This window comes from Venturia canescens, chromosome 3, assembly GCF_019457755.1.
Source record: "Venturia canescens isolate UGA chromosome 3, ASM1945775v1, whole genome shotgun sequence".
NCBI classification, from domain to species: domain Eukaryota; kingdom Metazoa; phylum Arthropoda; class Insecta; order Hymenoptera; family Ichneumonidae; genus Venturia; species Venturia canescens.
In genome coordinates, this window is record NC_057423.1 from 28,057,904 (window position 1) to 28,080,857 (window position 22,954).

The 22,954-nt window shown below is 38.2% G+C and overlaps 1 protein-coding gene across 1 annotated transcript; it reads left to right on the top strand.

Moving 5' to 3' along the window:
• The first annotated feature begins 5,308 nt into the window (after window positions 1-5,308).
• LOC122408526 (putative uncharacterized protein DDB_G0272516) lies at window positions 5,309-7,039 on the top strand. The gene has a single exon (XM_043415319.1). It carries the CDS (start codon window positions 5,309-5,311, stop codon window positions 7,037-7,039), a length of 1,731 nt encoding a protein of 576 aa, XP_043271254.1.
• The last annotated feature ends 15,915 nt before the right edge of the window (window positions 7,040-22,954 follow it).

The following is a 22,954-nucleotide window of genomic DNA, read 5'->3' on the forward strand; positions in this document are numbered from 1 at the left end:
TCTATGTTTAATGTCGAATTCATATTCGGAGAGCAGAGCTGACCACCTAACTACTTGTGGATTTATGGTTTTATTTGCGTTAAGGTAAACGAGTGCTTGACAATCTGTTATAATTGTAAACTTCAACGAAATCAAAAATACTCGTAATCGCTCCACCGCCCAAACTAGCGCCATGAGCTCGAGTTTACTTGAGTGATAGCTTCGCTCGACCGAAGATGTTCTCCGACTTACCGCAAATATAGGATGTAATTCTCCTCTCTCATTAGCTTGAAAGAGTATCGCACCCAAACCCTCGGAGCTGGCGTCCGTATGTAACTCTGTTTTGGTAGCGTTTGGGTTATAGATACCAAGCACCGGTTTTGAAGACAAAATCCCCTTAATCCGAGTAAATGCCAAGTTTTCTTTTTCCGTCCATTTAAATTCCGTCGTTTTACGTGTTAATTCAGTTAGCGGTGCAACAATCGACGCAAATTTGGGCACAAACCTACGAAAAAAACTTGCCATTCCCACGAATCTTCGGACTTCGTGAACATTCCTCGGCCTAGGATAATTCGCTATCGCTTCGGTTTTCACTGGACCAGGCTCGATACCCTCCCCGGATACGACGAATCCGAGATATTCGACGCGATTCATTCCGAATTTACATTTTTCTAGTTTCAAAGTCAAACCCGCATTCTTCAACGCTTCGAGGGTTGCACGAAGACGGACTAATAACTCTTCCCAATTTTTAGCCAGAATTAATACATCGTCCAAATAAAATAGCAAGATTTTATTTCTTAAAGGGCCGAGAGCCAAATCCATCATTTTTGAGAAATAAAATGGAGCGTTCATCAAGCCAAACATCGCTCTCGTGAACTCTCCTGTATCATCAGGGGTAATAAAAGCCGTCTTTGCACAAGCCTCGTCCTTGAGAGGTAGTTGTAAATAACCGTGCGCTAAATCAAGGGTAGCAAAAACCTTAGAACCACTCAAAACCTCTAAATATTCATCAATATTCGGAAGAGGAAAATTTATTCGCTCTGTTTGTGCATTTAATCTTCGATAATCAACGACAAGTCGAGATTCGCCATTGCTTTTTCGTACGAGTAATACAGGGCTTGCATATGGCGACGACGTTTCGCGAACGATTCCCGCACTTTTCCATTCGGCAATGGTTTTCTTCATGATTTCTCGCTCCGCATTGTTCGCGCGATATGGTTTCGCACACACGGGAACACTACCAGGGGTAACGTGAATATCCATTTCGAGTAAATTTGTTTTCCCGATCTCAAAAATATTCTGAGCTACACACACACGAAAATCATTTAACAAGGTCACCAAATCTTGTCGTTGTTTTGAATTCAGTGTAGAATCCATGTTGACTTCTTCCTCGGAGATCGTTGCTCGTCGTGGTTGAAGTGGAGGGGGCTGATTTTCGACCACCATCATTTTTGCGTCAATCTTCTGACCTTCTCTCAGAGCTACAGTTCGTTCGCTAAGATTCAATATAGGGACGAACAGTTCTGATATTTTTGGCTGAATGTCAACAAAATTTATGGTTGCCGGAGGCAGAGTCTCGTCACCGAACGAGATCGTTTTCTCATACCTCGAATTTTCCAAATTTGGCATAATTTTCGCCAACTCCGTGGTGCAGCGATCGACAAAAATAAGTTGGTCGTCGATCTTCATATACACAATGTGTGCTAATTCTGTGAACGTCCTACCAATAAGAACGTCGAATGACTGAACGTCATCTGGGACAATGCGCAACCACACTCCGTGTCCGGTAACACCATCAATGTTTATTGTGGCTTCAACCACTCCACATGATTTGACTAAATTATTTTTATTTCCAAAACCACTCAAAGTATTCACTTTCCGAATGATAGGCAAATCGTTGCACAAAACCGCTGATGCCTTAATCGTGCAGTCCGAACTTCCAGCATCTATCATCGCATCAAATTCGACATTGTTTACTTTCACTCGCTTCAAATACTTGGTGAGATTTAACGTAAACGAAGGACCGTCGTGTTCTTCCGCGTTAAATTCGTATGACGTATCGTTGCTAGTGCTCGCATTCGGAGAATTTGATATGACGTTGACATCCGCTTTCTCCAAAGGTTTCGGTTTTTCACAATGTTTGGCATAATGCCCTGATTCACCACATCTTGTGCAGTTTTTCTCTTTACGTGGTTCTGGACACTTTCGTGAAAAGTGACCCGTCTTGTTACAATTAAAACACTTCACTCTTTTCCCATTGTTATCATCGGTGTTTGTAACACTATTGTTGCTTTCCGATGACACCGTACTCGAATTCGCAGGTGCAACTAATCTTGGTTTTACGGTGGCTTCTTTCGGTTTTTGCGTTCGCTGACGGTCAAAAGATTTTAATGTACGTTCAAACATTACTAGGCCATGAAAAAGTGCGTCCTCGTCACGGTACATTGTTGACAGCGCGTGAACAGCTGAATCTCTTGCGAGCAATCCCGATGATACTTGCTCTTTTATTTCGTCGAACGACAACCCGAGATTTTTACACAATTTGACTTTTTCGTGGAAATAATCGGCGAAACACTCGTTGTCGCGCTGTTTACGAGTCTGCATTTTATCCCATAATTGTGTTCGATTTAACTGGGGTATCCACGTCTTTTTAAACGATTCACGAAAATGTAACCAGCTCGTGAATCCTCCCCGATACGTTTGAAACCACGATTTAGCTGCCTGTTTTAAATGCATTCTTGCTGTTTCATATAGAAAAGCCTCTGGCCAATTATGGACCCTCGACGAAATTTCGATTTGATCGAGCCATTGTCGGGCCTCAACTGGGCTTTCGTGACCCAAAAAATCCCCGATCGTTTTCGATAAGTCAGGCATCACGTGAAAGTTAGGTAGTGTACGAGCCGAATCCCGAGTTTGTTGAATCATTACTCTGTTTTGTTCTAGGAGTTGCGTCATCATTTCAAACAAATTATCCGTATGATTTCCTGCCCCCGTTATTTTCGAACTATCTATCGGCGGTGTTTCTATCATTTCTCTCCCCTCGTTCGATAAAGTGTTTTGATCAATCGGCACGAAAGATTGACCTCCTTGGGTGCCTGTGTGTTGAGCGTCTTGAGTATAATCCGATGTTTGTGAAATACCGTTGTTACCTTGTCTTGTTGGTAAGGATCCAAATAGTGAGCCACCTTGTTGTTGAGGCTCGTTCGATGCTTCATTGTTTCCAAGTTGAAGACCGGGAGGTATTTTCGTAAATTTATTCTCATTCGCCATGGCACTTGTTGTTCGCAGAAGCACTCGTGTGAAACGATACGAAGGAGAAAGGAAAAAAAAATATATATATTGAAGCGAAATACACTATTAGAAAACGTTATTTTATTTTTTATTTGTCGACATGGCACGCACGAGTGTTTACACCGGCGGCCATGATGAAAAACTGTCACTTCGCGAAGCGGCGCTCGGGAAGTGAGGCGCTCAGCGCTGCCAACTTAATTTCGTTCCACCAAAATTCCCTAGATTCATGAAATTCTTTATTTTATTAAATATCAATTAAATAATCTTTTTCTTATTAAAAATAATGATGCGAACTATTAAAGAAACATATTTTGAATAAATGGGTGTAAATTTCAGGTCAAAATTACTCAAATTTTTAAGAAAACTTTTCTTTGGAAGATCGAGCGTGCACAGTGCGCATGCGCGATGACCTACTTTCCACAGCCACATGCAAGAACGTAACTTTGAACGAATAATGAAATAAAATTAAATAAAAAGGTTCTTGTGGATAAAATCAATTGAAAATAAAACAGAACAATAGAGAAAAGTCTTAAAATTGATCAAAAAACTGTTTTATTGAATTATATCGAATTCTTGCACATGCGCATTGTGACGGCAGCTCAACTCAGCGAATCAGAGCCCGCGTGGTGAGTCCCAGAACCAATCACAGAATTTAGAGTTAGTCGCGCAGCGAATCACAAGAAGGGACAAAGTCCAAGCGAATTATTATTATTATTTCCTTTGTTCGGGAGAGTATAAAAACCCGAGCGCAGAAGCTCCAGTGGAGAGTCTCGTCTCGAATCTCGCCACGCTAAGAGCCAGTCACGTCTCGAATCCCTGAGAGCTCGACTCGCATGCCAAAACAAAAAGCCAGTCTTGCCTCCGGATCTCGCCGCGTGAACTCGCCATAAAATCGAGAATAAAGAAACATAGAATTTTCACTCATTTCAAAAATAGCTCTAAAAACAAAGAGCAAAATAACATCGCTATTATCCCACTCAGAATTCAAACAGAATAACACCTTTCCTCTCTCACGCTAAGAGGGCCGGGTTCATTCGATTTCGTTTGAACTCAAGATTCTTAGGTGAGAGTTTCCGATCTATTCAGGAGGGCCGGGACAGTTCGATTCCGTTCTGTCTCAAGATTCCTGGTAGATTTCCTATCCTTTTTCTATCCAAGAGGGCCGTGGCCGTTCGATTTCGTTCGGTCACAAGATTCTTGGGTAGAACTCCTACCTTTCCACGCCAGAGGGGCCGGGACAGTTCGGGTTCGTTCTGTCTCAAGATCTCTGGGTGGATTCTTTTCCATCAATGAGTTATTGTTTTTTGAGTGGTGATCTAATTCAGTAGAAATCATTAAAATCAAACAAATTTTCTTTATTCTCATAACGAGACAATTGCGAGTCATTTATTATTTTGAGCCAATTAAATTATTTCAAAAAGCGAAATCACTCACTAAAAATCATTATTTGAATTATATCGAGTCAAAAGAGTGAGATCAGCAAGAAATCCACTCGAACAATCAATTTGTATTGTATAGAGTCAAAAAGTGAGTCTCTAAGAATCATAGCTCAATTGTTCAATTCCTAATAGCGTTGGCAAAATAAATCAGAAATTAATTATTACGAGCGAGACTATTAGTGCGAGCGTAAATTCACTGTCGAGATTATTATTGTTATCATTGCGAAAAGTATTAGAAATTTGACATTAAATATTTGCGAAAATTGTCACAAAGAAAAATACCGGAAATAAAATTTTTCATGCAATTAAAATAAAGCTAAAAACACGATTTCAAATAAAAAGCCTTTATTTTTGTAATTTGGTACAAAACGATTTAAAATTGAATAAAGCATTTGTCATTTCAATCTAATTTCATTTTACTTTTGTTTTTCTTTCATGCCCGCTCTTCTTTATTATCGAATTGCTCGAATCTTGGCGTGACGGTGTGCACAAGCATAAACGTACCGTTACAACTATTGGCGCCCGAACAGGGACGGGCATTGCATAGGAAAAACAAGGGTTAGTAAATTCAGTAAATGAAAATTATTCGAAATCTCAAAATGGCTGATAATAAAGAACAAATTGATAGCGCCACTGGCGATTCGGGATTTCAAAATCCAGAGCATGAAATTCAATCAAACGATTTCACGACCACGTTGCCCGGTGCGGGGGATATTTTCAATGAATCTAGAGCTAACTTTGGGGAAGATTTTGAAAATAAAATTGATGAAAATAAAGAAGAAAGATTAGAGGAATTTGGCACGCCGAAATCCGATCGGGTTAAAATCAACACTGTAGAAGTAAACAATCAGTTGCTAATTAATTTAATAGAATCAATCCAAGAGATGAAATCCCAGATGCAGTGCATGGCGAACGAAGTCGCGAAAAATAACCAGGCGTATCATGAATTAAAAACAGAGTTTTCAAGTAGATTAACGGTGATGGAAGCTAAAATTGCTAGTGACGTACACAAAATGTACGATCCAATCAAACGCCATGTTACGGGTCTCACTAGAATCGTGCAAGAGAACGAGGCCAAAAGTGCCGTTGTAGAAGTAAACGTTGCTCAAATCCAACTCGACGTGAGTGCAATTAAAAAAAGGGTCGAAAATCTGGAAAATACGGACAAATTACGCAGTCCAAATACCGAGAGCACCCGGATTCATCCACGATTGACGGACATCCCGGAAGAAAACGAAGATGAAGAATCAGATGACGATGAGGAGCAACAACAACAGAGGCAAACGTTCCGGAACGAGATGACATCGACCAACAAAATTAAAATCAAGCCTCCAACATTCGATGGATCGAGCAATAAACGACCGATTAAATTCATAAAAGAATTTCGACATTATTGCGAGGTGACGAACCCAACGTTCACCGAAATGAAGTACTTACTCAGCCAATCACTTGAGAAAGCCGCCAAGGAATGGTGGGAACTGGTCGAGGACCAGGTTAATAGTTTTGAAGACGTCGAAAAACGATTTACAAATCGATTTTGGAGTCACGACGTGCAACGAAGAGTGCGTAAAGACCTGGAATTCGGGAAATATCCTGAAAAGCCAGGCAAATTAACAAAAGTGGAATATGCAACTCGGACGTTCGGAGCGGCCCGTGATTTGATTCCGCCACCGAGCGATCCGGACATTGTTGCATCCCTTTCGCAGCACTTTACCGAGGAGATAAGAGCGACAATCATAAGTCGTGGGTTCGAAACCCTCGAGCAGCTGATCGAGTTCCTGGAGAAACTCGATCAAAGTGGGCCTGTAAATACAGGAAATGAGGAAGGAAAACCTCAAAATCAAAAACCAAACAGCAATGACAAAAATGAGCAACGGCCATTTAAAATGCCTCCGCCAAACAACTGGAACAACAATGGTTACCAGAACAATAACAATCGCGGAAATCAAAACTGGCAAAATAATCGCCAGAATTGGAATCAGAACAATGGAGGATTCCAAAATAACCGAGGTTACCAAAACACTAACGGTTATAATCAACAAAATCGCAATTTCAATTATCAACAGAATTACGGAAATCAACGGCCGAATAACGGAAGTTTCAATCGGAGCCAACAAAATGGAAGACAAAACGGAAACAATCGCCCAAACAACAGTCCTCAGCCAAATCAGAATCAAAATTGGGGATCGTCGAACCAAAATCGGGGACCACCTCAAAACAACGGGGGATATCGGCCACCTGCGAATAATAATACGCAGCAACCACCGATTCAAACGATTGAGGCGCAAAAAGAACCTCAACCATCAACATCGAAAGCGGGAAACGCGTAGGCGTTGTACCCGCAATAAACAAAAACGATAATCGAGAAAACAAAAATGATATAAAAGTGCGTGGTACAACGGAGAACAATAATGAAAATCAAAGGAATAAAATTAAAAATTACCCGTACGATGCATTAAAAATGGACCTCAACAGTGAAAATCAAATTCCGATCAATACAATTTTTACGGATACTAGAGAATTTTTGATGGGAGAAGAGATCAACGGAGAAGCAGTCCCGATTATTGAATGTCCTGAAATTTACGCAAAAATTGAAGGCATTCAGGTGACAGCTCTCGTTGACTCGGGATCCAAGGTGACTACGATTTCGGAAGAATTCTATCTCGAAAATAAAGAAATTTTGAAAAATTGTCCTCTTTTACCTGTGACGGGAGTCACGGTGAAAGGTGCTATTAAAGGCAAATTGACGAAAATTAAACATCAAATAATGGCTGTAACGGAAATTGGCAAAATAAAAACATTCATAAAATTTTTGATTATCCCTGGCTTAATAAGAGATGTATTGTTGGGAGTAGATTCACTCCAACCTTTGAAAAGTTTAATTGATTTGGGAGAGATGAGTCTCCATGTAAAATATAATGATATAACTGAAATCATTCCCACAGTGGGATCTTTCGAAAAAGAAAAAATGGAGGAAAATTTGGAAACAGTTTTGATTGAAGAAGGAGCAGTAATTGATAATGATGAAGTTGAAGTTAGAAAGGGAGAAAATGAAGTTAATGTTTTGGGAGGAATAAAAAAAATTGAAAAAGTTATTGAAGTGGGAGAAAGTGTTATTGAAGTGGGAGAAAAAGTTAATGATGAAGTTATTGAAAAAGAGATAATCAAAACTGTTCCAATTGAAAAGAGAAATAATGAATTAAGGGGAGAATCAAATGATAAAATCAAAAGTCGAATGGAAACTATTAAGCCAGTGCCAAGATTAGAAACAACAAAGATTATTAGTGAAAAAAATGTTCAGCCAATACAAAATTTGATTTTTAATGATAATGATCAAATTACAATTGAAGAGATAGAAGAAATCGTAGATCAAACCGGTCTCCCTGAAAATCAAAAAGAAATTCATAAACAGGTGCTTTGGAATAGACGAAATGTCTTTCGCAAGGACACTGGTAGAATTTCCGTTTATGAGCATCAATTGAATATTACGACGGATAAACCGATCGTTGCTCATGCATATGAGGTACCATTAATGCATCGTGAAAAAGTTGATAAAGAGATTGAAAAATTATTGAATTATGGAATTATTCAGAGATCCAGTAGTCCATGGATCAATCCAATTATCCCAGTTATTAAAAAAGATGGTTCAGTTAGATTATGTCTTGATGCGAGAAAATTGAATCAAGTTATGGAAGACGATCATGAATCAGTTCCAAATATCGAAGAAGTCTTTCAAAAATGTCATTCCGCGAAAGTAATGACAACACTCGATTTAACTAACAGTTTTTGGCAAATACCATTACATCCAGATTCTATGAAGTTTACGGCATTTCGATATCGCGGTAAAGTTTACGAGTTCACAGTAACCCCATTCGGTTTAAAAACAAGCACTGCTGCTTTGTTAAGAGGTTTAGATATTGTTCTTCATGGTCTCGGTGACCACGTAATCAATTTTGTAGACGATTTGCTTTGTATTTCAACTAGTTTCGAAGAACACATGCAGCATTTAGATGAATTGCTTGAACGATTAGAGAGTCATGGGATGACAATTAAATTAAAGAAAGCTAAATTTTTCAGAAAGGAAGTAGAGTTTTTGGGGCATATTTTGACAACCGAGGGTATTAAACCACAACCTGAAAAAATTCAAGCCATTCATGACTTTCCAGCTCCAAGAAATTTGAAACAATTAAGGGGTTTTCTGGGTCTGATAAACTATTACACGAAATTTACTAGAAATCATGCCGAGGAAACAATTCCTCTATTAAAATTGTTGAAAAAGGAAACTAAATGGCATTGGGGTGAGAACGAAAAAATTGCTTTCCAAAGAGTTAAAGATTTGTTCGTAAATAACGTGCTATTAAAACATCCTGATCCGAAAAAAGAGTACATTTTGCAGACAGACGCGAGTAATTATGCTTTGGGGGGCACTCTAGCTCAGTACGATGAAAATAATGATTTAGGGGTAATAATGTTCGCGAGTAGAACTCTTAAAGGGCCAGAGTTGGCTTACACCACTACAGAAAAAGAATTGCTTGCTATCGTGTGGTCTTTGAAAAAATTGAGAACGTATTTATTGGGAGCTAAAATTCGAGTCATAACCGATCATCAAGCTATAACTTTCTTGAAAAATAGTCAATTGCTGAGTGAAAGATTAACTAGATGGATCCTAGCAATCCAGGATTACAACATCAATTTTGAATATTGTCCTGGAGCTAGAAACGTTGTTGCAGACGTTTTGAGTCGTTTAAATCCACCTGATACGGGGGGCAGAAAAGGCAGGGAATTAATTATTAATACAATGCTAGCTACAAAACCATCAAGAGAATTAGAATCCATGATCAAAAACATTGCAGATTGGCAAACGAGAGATAATAAAATTCGGGAAATTAAAGAAAGGGTTGAAAATGAAGAAAACGATAAATTTCAAATCAAAAATAACATTTTATTCAAGACAATCAATCCGAATTCTTGTAAAGTCGTAATTCCAAAAGAGATTTTCCAGCGCTTAGTATCTGAAACACACGAAATGTACGGTCATATTGGGGCTAAAAAAGTATGGAAAATAATTAGCGAAGATTTTACTTACCCAAGAATGTACCATTCAGTCAGACAAATTCTCTCTTTTTGTGACTCTTGTCAAAGGAACAAAGTTCCGAATCAGCATTCGTATGCCGCACAGCAAAATATCATTCCAGAAGGACCTGGAGATATTGTGTCAATCGATTTTTTCGGTCCTTTGCCAGCCTCTCAGGGCGGAATGAAACACATTCTTGTTACAATCGATGCCTTTTCCAAATTTGTAGTTTTATATCCATTAAAAACCGCAACTGCTCCAGCGACAATAAACAAAATTTTTAATCATTACATTCCAGAGTACGGCAAACCAAGAAAATTACAATTTGACCACGGTACTCAATTCACATCGCGATTATGGCTCAGTAAATTAGCAAGTGAGGGTATTCAACCTGTTTTCTCGTCAATCAGACATCCTCAGGGGAATATCGTGGAAAGAGTAAATCGCGAAATCGGTAGATTCTTTAGAACATTCTTAACAGACAAACACACCGATTGGGTAAAATGGGTCAAAGTAATAGAAGACTGTATGAACGAAACGTATCATGAGACAACGGAAATGACTCCACTTGAAATTCAGAAAAATCAAAAACCTCAAAGAATCTGGAAAAATTGGTTAAAAATCGATAAAAACGAAAATTTAGATAATGAACAAGAAATTGATGCCAGATTAATGCTTGCAAGAAGTCGAATAGAAAGAAAAGGCCGAAAAAGAGCCGAAAAATTTGATCAAAAACATAAATTGATTCAATTTCAGGTAGGAGATTTAGTTCTCGCAAAAGCGTGCAACGTCAGCGACCCATTAAATAAAAAAATGGCGAAATTTTTCTCGATTTACGAGGGGCCGTATAGAATCAAAAAACAGATAGCAGCCGCGACTTATATTTTAGAAAATCCCGAAAACGGTATTGAAAGAGGCATGTACCATGCCGCAAATTTAAAAAAATACAAAAATGAAGTCGAAAACGACAACAACAATCAGGATTTGGGAGATTAATGAAAACGAGTAAACTACCTTTTATTTACAAAAGAATAACAAACAAATTCGATAAAAAGTAAAAATTTTTATTATCAAATAATAATTAATTCAATAGAATCGAAATTACGATTATCTCTTACATTGCTATTTTGAGCTCATATCGCTATCAATTTTATAGAAAACACGAAAATCACAAAAAAAAATTATAAAGTCGAAAACAAAAGAAAAAATAAATATAGTTATAAGTCATGAAACTGAATTGACGAGACAGTGAAAAATTACTAAAAAGATTTTGTTCAAATTACTCCAAATAGTTTGGGAATAGTATAAGACATTTAATGACATTAATTATTTAATTTGGGAAAAAGATTTTTCAAGAGAAAAATCGAAAAAACAGTCAAAATAATCATAATAGCAAAATTCACTTTGTTGCACAAATTTTACGAGAAAACAATAAGGAAGAATCAATCTCATGAGGAAAATCCGAGAAGTCTATTAAAAGCTTCAAAAGTCAAAAATCTGACAGAAAATCATCCTATTTTTACGTTTATTTACTGAAAACATGCATAATTATAGTCAAAACATTCAATTCTATCAAAAGAAACATTTATTTAATCAAAAATATCGCTCAAAACAATAAAAAAATGAAAATTATTTCATCGGGCCAAAATATCACTAAATGTAGTTCCTGTGTCCGCCACTGTCGCTCGTGTCGACTAGCGAATCCTTTATTCACATGCGAGTCTACCTATCTAGGGAAAATTTGTATACCCTTTCAAAAAAATTTCGAACGAAGCGTTTTTTTTCAAGCGGGAGCGATTTTTCAGACCAATAAAACGGAAAATAAAGGAAAAAAGGTAATGGTCTGCCGTAAAAAGTTATAAAAAATGTTTAATTAGATGTTTAGAACTGATTTCAATAAAAATTACACTGTTTACTAGCAAAATATGGAGGTTTCGACGCAAACGGTAAATGTGTACGGAAAAGTACATTTTTCGATGCAAACCGGGGAAAAAGGCGAATGGGAGGAATCAAAAGAGTTGATCAAAATAAAGGAGGTTGAGCAATTCAATATAACAAAAAAAATATCACAAGAGATAAAAAGGGCCAAACAATCAACAGGAACACAGACGGTGAGGGCTAAGAACAAAGCTACTCAAGTTTTTATGTGGCGTCTCATTCCCGTCGACATTGACGTAAGCCGAGAATCGAATCGGCAACGGCTCGAACAATTTGTTCGAAAATTTAAAATAGAACAAATTCCTCAGGAACTTGTAGTTCCTGAAATTTTGTCGCCAATTCACGACCCACAAAGAGATGCCGAATTCAAACTCCCGATGTCAGCGGAGGAGTGGATACGAAAAAAGAGAGAGGATGAAAAACAAGAACGAGAAAGGTACAGGAGAGAAGTAGAGAGAAACGGAAAGCAATGGACGGACTGGAAAATAGGAGAATTTTACTGGGAGGACGAAGGGAAGGAAAACGAGAAGTTTAACAACAATGCGGACGAACGACGAAAAAGAAGAAGGGAAGAAAGCAATGAGGAGAATGTCGAGAGGAAGAAAAAAAGCATCAAGAAAATTAAGAAAGAAGCAAACGTAGAGACCATCGGAAAAAACGAAAACATCGAGACAAAGAAAGAAGGAAGAGACATTGAGAGAGAAACGAGAGAAGCAGAAGTAAAAACACGACAAGAAGAAAACATCGAAGAGAAGAAATACGAGAACATCCAAGAAAAAAGGAGAGAAAAGAGCATAGAGAAAGGAAAACAAGAGGATGATTCGAAAAAGAAAGAAAGTCAGGGTGAAAGAAAAGGACATAAGATTGCAGAAACAGATTTAATAACGCTGGAAGGAAAAAGATGGCTGAATGATGAAGTGATTAATAGATATTTGGAGCTCATCGTGGAGAAATATGAAAAAACGTTCGCTTTCGGCACTTTCTTCTTCACGCGATTGATATCGGGGGGATTTCCGGCGGTTAAAAGATGGACGAAGAAATTTAATATTTTTCATTTTGACCACGTCCTAATTCCTTTGCATTTGGGAGCGCACTGGTGCCTAGCAACAATTGATTTCAAAAATAAAAAAATCAAATATTTTGATAGTTTGCTAGGCGATAATAAAGAGTACCCCACGCTCATTTTTGAGTATTTAATCAGGGAGGCGGCCAATAAAAAACAAACCTCTTTTCATTCGAGTGAATGGTCGATTGTCATAAAAAAGGACATTCCTAGACAAACGAATAATTATGATTGTGGGGTATTTGTTTGCTGTTTTGCCGAATGTGAGGCTGCAGGGCGTGGGATCGACTTCGATCAAGGAAACATGGCGTCAAAGCGTGAAATAATAAAAAAAAGTTTAATTCAAGGCCAAATAGAATAAGGATTTCGAGTAATTTTTTTTTTTTTTTTGAAAATTGTTTTTATTTATTTTTGTTACAAAATTTATTATTGTTATTCTAATAACTAAGTTTATTATCATTATTGTGAATCAAACAAAAATCATTGTTTCAAATTAAAATAAACAAACAAACATTGTTGAAAACTAAACAAACAATTGAATAAATTTTCTATTTTCTGTTACCAACGAAATTTCCGGTGTTTTTCTTTATTTCTGCGCAACCTGAAAAAGGATTATTATTATTACTATTATTATAAATTATGATAAAACGAAATATAAAAAGCGATACTTACCTGAAATTTCCACCTGTACTTGAAAAACAAATTTTATTTTAAGAGAAATGAAAAAGGGAAAAATTATACTTACCTCGCTACCTGAAAGAACAAAAAGAAAAGAAAAAATATAAAGGGAAACATTTAAGGGGAAAATAAGAGGGCAGCAGTTGTAAAAAGTAGTAGGGATAGAAAAATGTAATTTCCCTTTCCCCAAACCACCAACTCGACTCATCACGGGCCACCAGAGGGCAGCACCACCGAGCGAGGAGTGGGGGAAGCCAGAGCGGTATAAAAGCAGCCGAGCGGAGCAGCGTTTCTTCAGTCCACATCGAGACGAGCTACAAGCAACACCTCGAGTCGAACCTTCTATCAGCTCACACCCAATTGCCCAAACCATCTCAAAATGAGAATCGAACAAGTCATTCCGGGAGTTCCAACACCTTCTCCATGGCCAGCGACTTGGGAGGGCGTTCATGACGTCAAAATCTTGGAATTTCTTAATCCAACCAACTTTTCGTATACAACTCCTTCAAAATTTGAAGAGCTGCGTATTTTCGAAGAAAAATTATTCATCGAACTCACAAATGGAAGACACGATCAAAGGGTGTCTCTAAAAACAGATCGAATGTACGCTGTTATAAATGGTGACCGTGCCTGTCGTGGGAGATTGACCAACGTCGAGGATGAAGAAGCTACCTTGATGCTAATTGACCGAGGGATGACGCTCATGCATCCCGTTGATGAACTTCATAATTTACCATATCAATTTGCCAGCGTGCCACCTTTCTGTACAAAGGCATACATCACCAACATTAAACCGTACATTGGGGATCGATGGGATATGGTTTGCAGCCTTCACTATCAACGAAAGCTAGTCAATCAAAGGGCAAAAGTCAACATCCTCAGGGATCATCCAACCCTAGATGGACATGAGGTCGATCTTTTTATCACTCCACACTACGTCAACCTGCGGGAAAGCCTCATTCAGCGTGGATATGCTACAGAAGGCGAATATGCATTTTCGCTTCGAGATGACATCAAATGTGCAACACCAGAAGAAATACAAAGACTGGTAAATGGAGAGCAACGGCAGGAACCTTTCGATCCAATCGAGGCTGAGCTGAGGCAATTAGAACATCTGCAATTTATGGACTTGGAGGAAGAGCAGGAGAGAGAGGTCGATTTTTGGAGCGACTAATCACCATCGAGAACTCCGCTGAAAATCAACATCGCTGTCATCTTGAGCCAAGCTGAAAAAACATCAAGATCCTCGAGAAACCTGCAAATCATCATCATCATCTTCAGAAGATCATCGCCCTGTCCTCCCACTATCCCAAATCAAATTTCATTTTTTTTATTATTTTCTGTTGAGAACAAAAATCAATTTAGAGTCTCAAAATTTCTTTTTGTTCTGGGGGGCGTTGAAGCGAAATACACTATTAGAAAACGTTATTTTATTTTTTATTTGTCGACATGGCACGCACGAGTGTTTACACCGGCGGCCATGATGAAAAACTGTCACTTCGCGAAGCGGCGCTCGGGAAGTGAGGCGCTCAGCGCTGCCAACTTAATTTCGTTCCACCAAAATTCCCTAGATTCATGAAATTCTTTATTTTATTAAATATCAATTAAATAATCTTTTTCTTATTAAAAATAATGATGCGAACTATTAAAGAAACATATTTTGAATAAATGGGTGTAAATTTCAGGTCAAAATTACTCAAATTTTTAAGAAAACTTTTCTTTGGAAGATCGAGCGTGCACAGTGCGCATGCGCGATGACCTACTTTCCACAGCCACATGCAAGAACGTAACTTTGAACGAATAATGAAATAAAATTAAATAAAAAGGTTCTTGTGGATAAAATCAATTGAAAATAAAACAGAACAATAGAGAAAAGTCTTAAAATTGATCAAAAAACTGTTTTATTGAATTATATCGAATTCTTGCACATGCGCATTGTGACGGCAGCTCAACTCAGCGAATCAGAGCCCGCGTGGTGAGTCCCAGAACCAATCACAGAATTTAGAGTTAGTCGCGCAGCGAATCACAAGAAGGGACAAAGTCCAAGCGAATTATTATTATTATTTCCTTTGTTCGGGAGAGTATAAAAACCCGAGCGCAGAAGCTCCAGTGGAGAGTCTCGTCTCGAATCTCGCCACGCTAAGAGCCAGTCACGTCTCGAATCCCTGAGAGCTCGACTCGCATGCCAAAACAAAAAGCCAGTCTTGCCTCCGGATCTCGCCGCGTGAACTCGCCATAAAATCGAGAATAAAGAAACATAGAATTTTCACTCATTTCAAAAATAGCTCTAAAAACAAAGAGCAAAATAACATCGCTATTATCCCACTCAGAATTCAAACAGAATAACACCTTTCCTCTCTCACGCTAAGAGGGCCGGGTTCATTCGATTTCGTTTGAACTCAAGATTCTTAGGTGAGAGTTTCCGATCTATTCAGGAGGGCCGGGACAGTTCGATTCCGTTCTGTCTCAAGATTCCTGGTAGATTTCCTATCCTTTTTCTATCCAAGAGGGCCGTGGCCGTTCGATTTCGTTCGGTCACAAGATTCTTGGGTAGAACTCCTACCTTTCCACGCCAGAGGGGCCGGGACAGTTCGGGTTCGTTCTGTCTCAAGATCTCTGGGTGGATTCTTTTCCATCAATGAGTTATTGTTTTTTGAGTGGTGATCTAATTCAGTAGAAATCATTAAAATCAAACAAATTTTCTTTATTCTCATAACGAGACAATTGCGAGTCATTTATTATTTTGAGCCAATTAAATTATTTCAAAAAGCGAAATCACTCACTAAAAATCATTATTTGAATTATATCGAGTCAAAAGAGTGAGATCAGCAAGAAATCCACTCGAACAATCAATTTGTATTGTATAGAGTCAAAAAGTGAGTCTCTAAGAATCATAGCTCAATTGTTCAATTCCTAATAGCGTTGGCAAAATAAATCAGAAATTAATTATTACGAGCGAGACTATTAGTGCGAGCGTAAATTCACTGTCGAGATTATTATTGTTATCATTGCGAAAAGTATTAGAAATTTGACATTAAATATTTGCGAAAATTGTCACAAAGAAAAATACCGGAAATAAAATTTTTCATGCAATTAAAATAAAGCTAAAAACACGATTTCAAATAAAAAGCCTTTATTTTTGTAATTTGGTACAAAACGATTTAAAATTGAATAAAGCATTTGTCATTTCAATCTAATTTCATTTTACTTTTGTTTTTCTTTCATGCCCGCTCTTCTTTATTATCGAATTGCTCGAATCTTGGCGTGACGGTGTGCACAAGCATAAACGTACCGTTACAATATATATATATTAGTCTAACCGAAAATTTCGAAGTAACCGAAAATTTTCAAATTTATTTAACGCACAAAACGTGAACTAAAATTTTCACTCGAGTCCCAATTCTGAATTGTTGTAATATAAATAGATTTTTGTCAGGTTAGTGGTTTTTATTCTTCCGAACGACAGGGCTCGTGGAGGTGAAAGGGAAAAATGGAGACTGTTCACATTTTGTCTTTAACTTCTTTATTGTTTTGTTTGGGGCACGGTTGTAGCTTCACAATTCCTTTACTATACGGATGGACGGTACCGATCGTATGCAGATTGGCCGCACGCTTTTAATAAATATATTTCGCGGTCGTACTAATTACTTCAAAATTCGACGGGACTGTCGGGCGACGACCCGGTCTCATTCTCGTCCCTCGTCATACTGCCTCTTAGGCTTATTTGCCTCGTTCTTCTCCCCTTTCTCGAGGTGTGAACACACCCATCCCCACTGATCAGTGGTCGAAACTAAATGCTAACAGGTATGATCTCGATTCGCACATCGGAAAGCGATTCAGAACGAAATGTCAGTGAATCTTGTTAATTTGTGTCGATTCACACAAAAGTGTATCGGTGATCACCGTTCTTCATGTTTATGAACGTTCGGAAACGACATCATTCGATTGTAAGGTATGATCTCGATTCGCACATCGGAAAGCGATTCAGAACGAAATGTCAGTGAATCTTGTTAATTTGTGTCGATTCACACAAAAGTGTATCGGTGATCACCAATTTTCATGTTTATGAACGTTCGGAAACGACATCACTCGATTGTAAGGTATGATCTCGATTCGCACATCGGAAAGCGATTTAGAACGAAATGTCAGTGAATCTTGTTAATTTGTGTCGATTCACACAAAAGTGTATCGGTGATCACCAATTTTCATGTTCATGAACGTTCGGAAACGACATCATTCGATTGTAAGGTATGATCTCGAATGGCACGTCGGAATCTGATTTTGTTCGAAATGTCAGTGAATCTTCTTGATTTGATGCGATTCTCACAAAAATCTATCGGTGATCACCGTTCTTCATGTTTATGAACGTTCGGAAACGACATCACTCGATTGTAAGTTATGATCTCGGATCGCATGTCGGAAAGCTGTTCAGTTCGAAATGTCAGTGAATCTTGTTAATTTTTATCGATTTACACAAAAGTTTAACGGTGATCACCAATTTTCACGTCTATGATGGTTCGGAAACGACATCACTCGATTGTAAGGTATGATTCGATTCGCACATCGGAAAGCGATTCAGAACGAAATGTCAGTAAATCTTGTTAATTTGTGTCTATTCACACAAAAGTGTATCGGTGATCACCAATTTTCATGTTCATGAACGTTCGGAAACGACATCATTCGATTGTAAGGTATGATCTCGAATAGCACGTCGGAAAGCTGTTCTGTTCGTAATGTCAGTGAATGTTGTTAAATTTTATCGATTCACACAAAAGTGTATCGGTGATCACCAATTTTCACGTTTATGAACGTTCGGAAACGACATCACTCGATTGTAATTTATGATCTCGAATCGCACGTCGGAATCTGATTTTGTTCGAAATGTCAGTGAATCTTCTTGATTTGATGCGATTCTCACAAAAATCTATCGGTGATCGCCGTTCTTCATGTTTATGAACGTTCGGAAACGACATCACTCGATTGTAAGTTATGATCTCGGATCGCACGTCGGAAAGCTGTTCAGTTCGAAATGTCAGTGAATCTTGTTAATTTTTATCGATTTACACAAAAGTTTATCGGTGATCACCAATTTTCACGTTTATGATGGTTCGTAAACGACATCACTCGATTGTAAGGTATGATCTCGATTCGCACATCGGAAAGCGATTCAGAACGAAATGTCAGTGAATCTTGTTAATTTGTGTCGATTCACATAAAAGTGTATCGGTGATCACCAATGTTCATGTTTATGAACGTTCGGAAATGACATCACTCGATTGTAATTTATGATCTCGAATCGAAATGTCATTGAATATTGTTAATTTGTCATGAATTGAACAAAAATTTTATTGGTGATCACCAATCTTCATGTTTATGAACGTTCGGAAACGTTTTCATCGCTCGATTGTCAGTTCAGATCTCAAATGGCCCTTCGGATTGCGATACTAAATGTCTGTAAAATTGTTGATATGTGACGTTTATCGGTGAACGTTTCCAATCTTTCATAAACATGAAAATAGGTAATCAGCGATAATCTTTTGTGTTAATCGTTACAAATCAACAATTTTTTCGGACATTTCTATCAGAATCGCAATCCGAAATGCGATTCGAGACCGGAACTGACAATCGAACGATGTCGTTTCTGAACGTTCACAAATATGAAAATTGGTGATCACAAATAAACTTTTGTGAGAATCGTTACAAATTATCAAGATTCACTTACAATTCGAACAGAATCGGTTTCCGACGTGCGATTCGAGATCATAACTTACAATCGAGTTATGTCGTTTCCGAACGTGCATAAACATGAAAATTGGTGATCACAGATTCACTTTTGTGTGAATTGATAGAAATTAACAAGATTCACTGACTTTTCGTTCTGAATCGCTTTCTGATGTGCGAATCGAGATCATAACTTACAATCGCGTGATGTAGTTTCCGAACCATCATAAACGTGCAAATTGGAGATCACCGATACACTTTTGTGTGAATCGATACAATTTAACATCATTCACTGACATTTCGAAAAGAGCAGCTTTCCGACGTGCGATTCGAGATCATAACTTACAATCGAGTTATGGCGTTTCCGAACGTGCATAAACATGAAAATTGGTGATCACCGATTCACTTTTGTGTGAATCGATAGAAATTAACAAGATTCACTGACATTTCGTTCTGAATCGCTTTCCAATGTGCGAATCGAGACCATAACTTACAATCGAGTGATGTCGTTTCCGAACCAGCATAAACGTGAAAATTGGAGATCACCGATACACTTTTGTGTGAATCGATACAATTTAACAACATTCACTGACCATTCGAAAAGAGCAGCTTTCCGACGTGCGATTCGAGATCATAACTTACAATCGAGTTATGTCGTATCCGAACGTGCATAAACATGAAAATTGGTGATCACCGATTCACTTTTGTGTGAATCGATAGAAATTAACAAGATTCACTGACATTTCGTTCTGAATCGCTTTCCGATGTGCGAATCGAGATCATAAATTACAATCGACTGATGTCGTTTCCGAACGTTCATAAACATGAAAAACGGTGAACACCTACAGACTTTTGCGAGATTCGTAACAAATCGACAAGATTCACTGACATTTCGACCAGCATCGCTTTCCGACGTGCGATTCGAGATAATCGAGTGATGTCGTTTCCGAGCCATCATGAACGTGAAAATTGGAGATCACCGATACACTTTTGTGTGAATCGATACAATTTAACAACATTCACTGACATTTCGAAAAGAGCAGCTTTCCGACGTGCGATTCGAGATCATAACTTACAATCGACTGATGTCGTTTCCGAACGTTCATAAACGTGAAAATTGGAGATCACCGATACACTTTTGTGTGAATCGATACAATTTAACAACATTCACTGACATTTCGAAAAGAGCAGCTTTCCGACGTGCGATTCGAGATCATAACTTACAATCGAGTTATGGCGTTTCCGAACGTGCATAAACATGAAAATTGGTGATCACCGATTCACTTTTGTGTGAATCGATAGAAATTATCAAGATTCACTGACATTTCGTTCTGAATCGCTTTCCAATGTGCGAATCGAGATCATAACTTACAATCGAGTGATGTCGTTTCCGAACCATCATAAACGTGAAAATTGGAGATCACCGATACACTTTTGTGTGAAGCGATACAATTTAACAACATTCACTGACATTTCGAAAAGAGCAGCTTTCCGACGTGCGATTCGAGATCATAACTTACAATCGACTGATGTCGTTTCCGAACGTGCATAAACATGAAAATTGGTGATCACCGATTCACTTTTGTGTGAATTGATAGAAATTAACAAGATTTACTGACATTTCGTTCTGAATCCCTTTCCGATGTGCGATTCGAGATCATAACTTACAATCGAGTTATGGCGTTTCCGAACGTGCATAAACATGAAAATTGGTGATCACCGATTCACTTTTGTGTGAATCGATAGAAATTAACAAGATTCACTGACATTTCGTTCTGAATCGCTTTCCAATGTGCGAATCGAGACCATAACTTACAATCGAGTGATGTCGTTTCCGAACCATCATATACGTGAAAATTGGAGATCACCGATACACTTTTGTGTGAATCGATACAATTTAACAACATTCACTGACATTTCGAAAAGAGCAGCTTTCCGATGTGCGATTCGAGATCATAACTTACAATCGAGTTATGTCGTATCCGAACGTGCATAAACATGAAAATTGGTGATCACCGATTCACTTTTGTGTGAATCGATAGAAATTAACAAGATTCAGTGACATTTCGTTCTGAATCGCTTTCCGATGTGCGAATCGAGATCATAAATTACAATCGACTGATGTCGTTTCCGAACGTTCATAAACATGAAAAACGGTGAACACCTACAGACTTTTGCGAGATTCGTAACAAATCGACAAGATTCACTGACATTTCGACCAGCATCGCTTTCCGACGTGCGATTCGAGATAATCGAGTGATGTCGTTTCCGAGCCATCATGAACGTGAAAATTGGAGATCACCGATACACTTTTGTGTGAATCGATACAATTGAACAACATTCACTGACATTTCGAAAAGAGCAGCTTTCCGACGTGCGATTCGAGATCATAACTTACAATCGACTGATGTCGTTTCCGAATGTTCATAAACGTGAAAATTGGAGATCACCGATACACTTTTGTGTGAATCGATACAATTTAACAACATTCACTGACATTTCGAAAAGAGCAGCTTTCCGACGTGCGATTCGAGATCATAACTTACAATCGAGTAATGTCGTTTCCGAACGTGCACAAACATGAAAATTGGTGATCACCGATTCACTTATATGTGAATCGATAGAAATTATCAAGATTCACTGACATTTCGTTCTGAATCGCTTTCCAATGTGCGAATCGAGATCATAACTTACAATCGAGTGATGTCGATTCCGAACCATCATAAACGTGAAAATTGGAGATCACCGATACACTTTTGTGTGAATCGATACAATTTAACAACATTCACTGACATTTCGAAAAGAGCAGCTTTCCGACGTGCGATTCGAGATCATAACTTACAATCGAGTTATGTCGTATCCGAACGTGCATAAACATGAAAATTGGTGATCACCGATTCACTTTTGTGTGAATTGATAGAAATTAACAAGATTCACTGACATTTCGTTCTGAATCGCTTTCCGATGTGCGATTCGAGATCATAACTTACAATCGAGTGATGTCGTTTCCGAACCATCATAAACGTGAAAATTGGAGATCACCGATACACTTTTGTGTGAATCGATACAATTTAACAACATTCACTGACATTTCGAAAAGAGCAGCTTTCCGACGTGCAATTCGAGATCATAACTTACAATCGAGTTATGTCGTATCCGAAAATGCATAAACTTGAAAATTGGTGATTACCGATTCACTTTTGTGTGAATCGATAGAAATTAACAACATTCACTGACATTTCGAACAGAACCGCTTTCCCTCGTGCGATTCGAGATCATAACTTACAATCGAGTGATGTCGTTTCCGAACCATCATAAACGTGAAAATTGGAGATCACCGATACACTTTTGTGTGACTCGATACAATTAAACAACATTCACTGACATTTCGAAAAGAGCAGCTTTCCGACGTGCGATTCGAGATCATAACTTACAATCGAGTTATGTCGTATCCGAACGTGCATAAACATGAAAACTGGTGATCACCGATTCACTTTTGTGTGAATCGATAGAAATTAACAAGATTCACTGACATTTCGTTCTGAATCGCTTTCCGAAGTGCGAATCGAGATCATAAATTACAATCGAGTGATGTCGTTTCCGAACGTTCATAAACATGAAAATTGGCGATCACCGATACCCTTTTGTGTGAGTCGATAGAATGTAACAACATTCACTGACATTTCGACCAGCATCGCTTTCCGACGTGCGATTCGAGATCATACCTTACAATCGACTGATGTCGTTTCCGAACGTTCATAAACGTGAAAA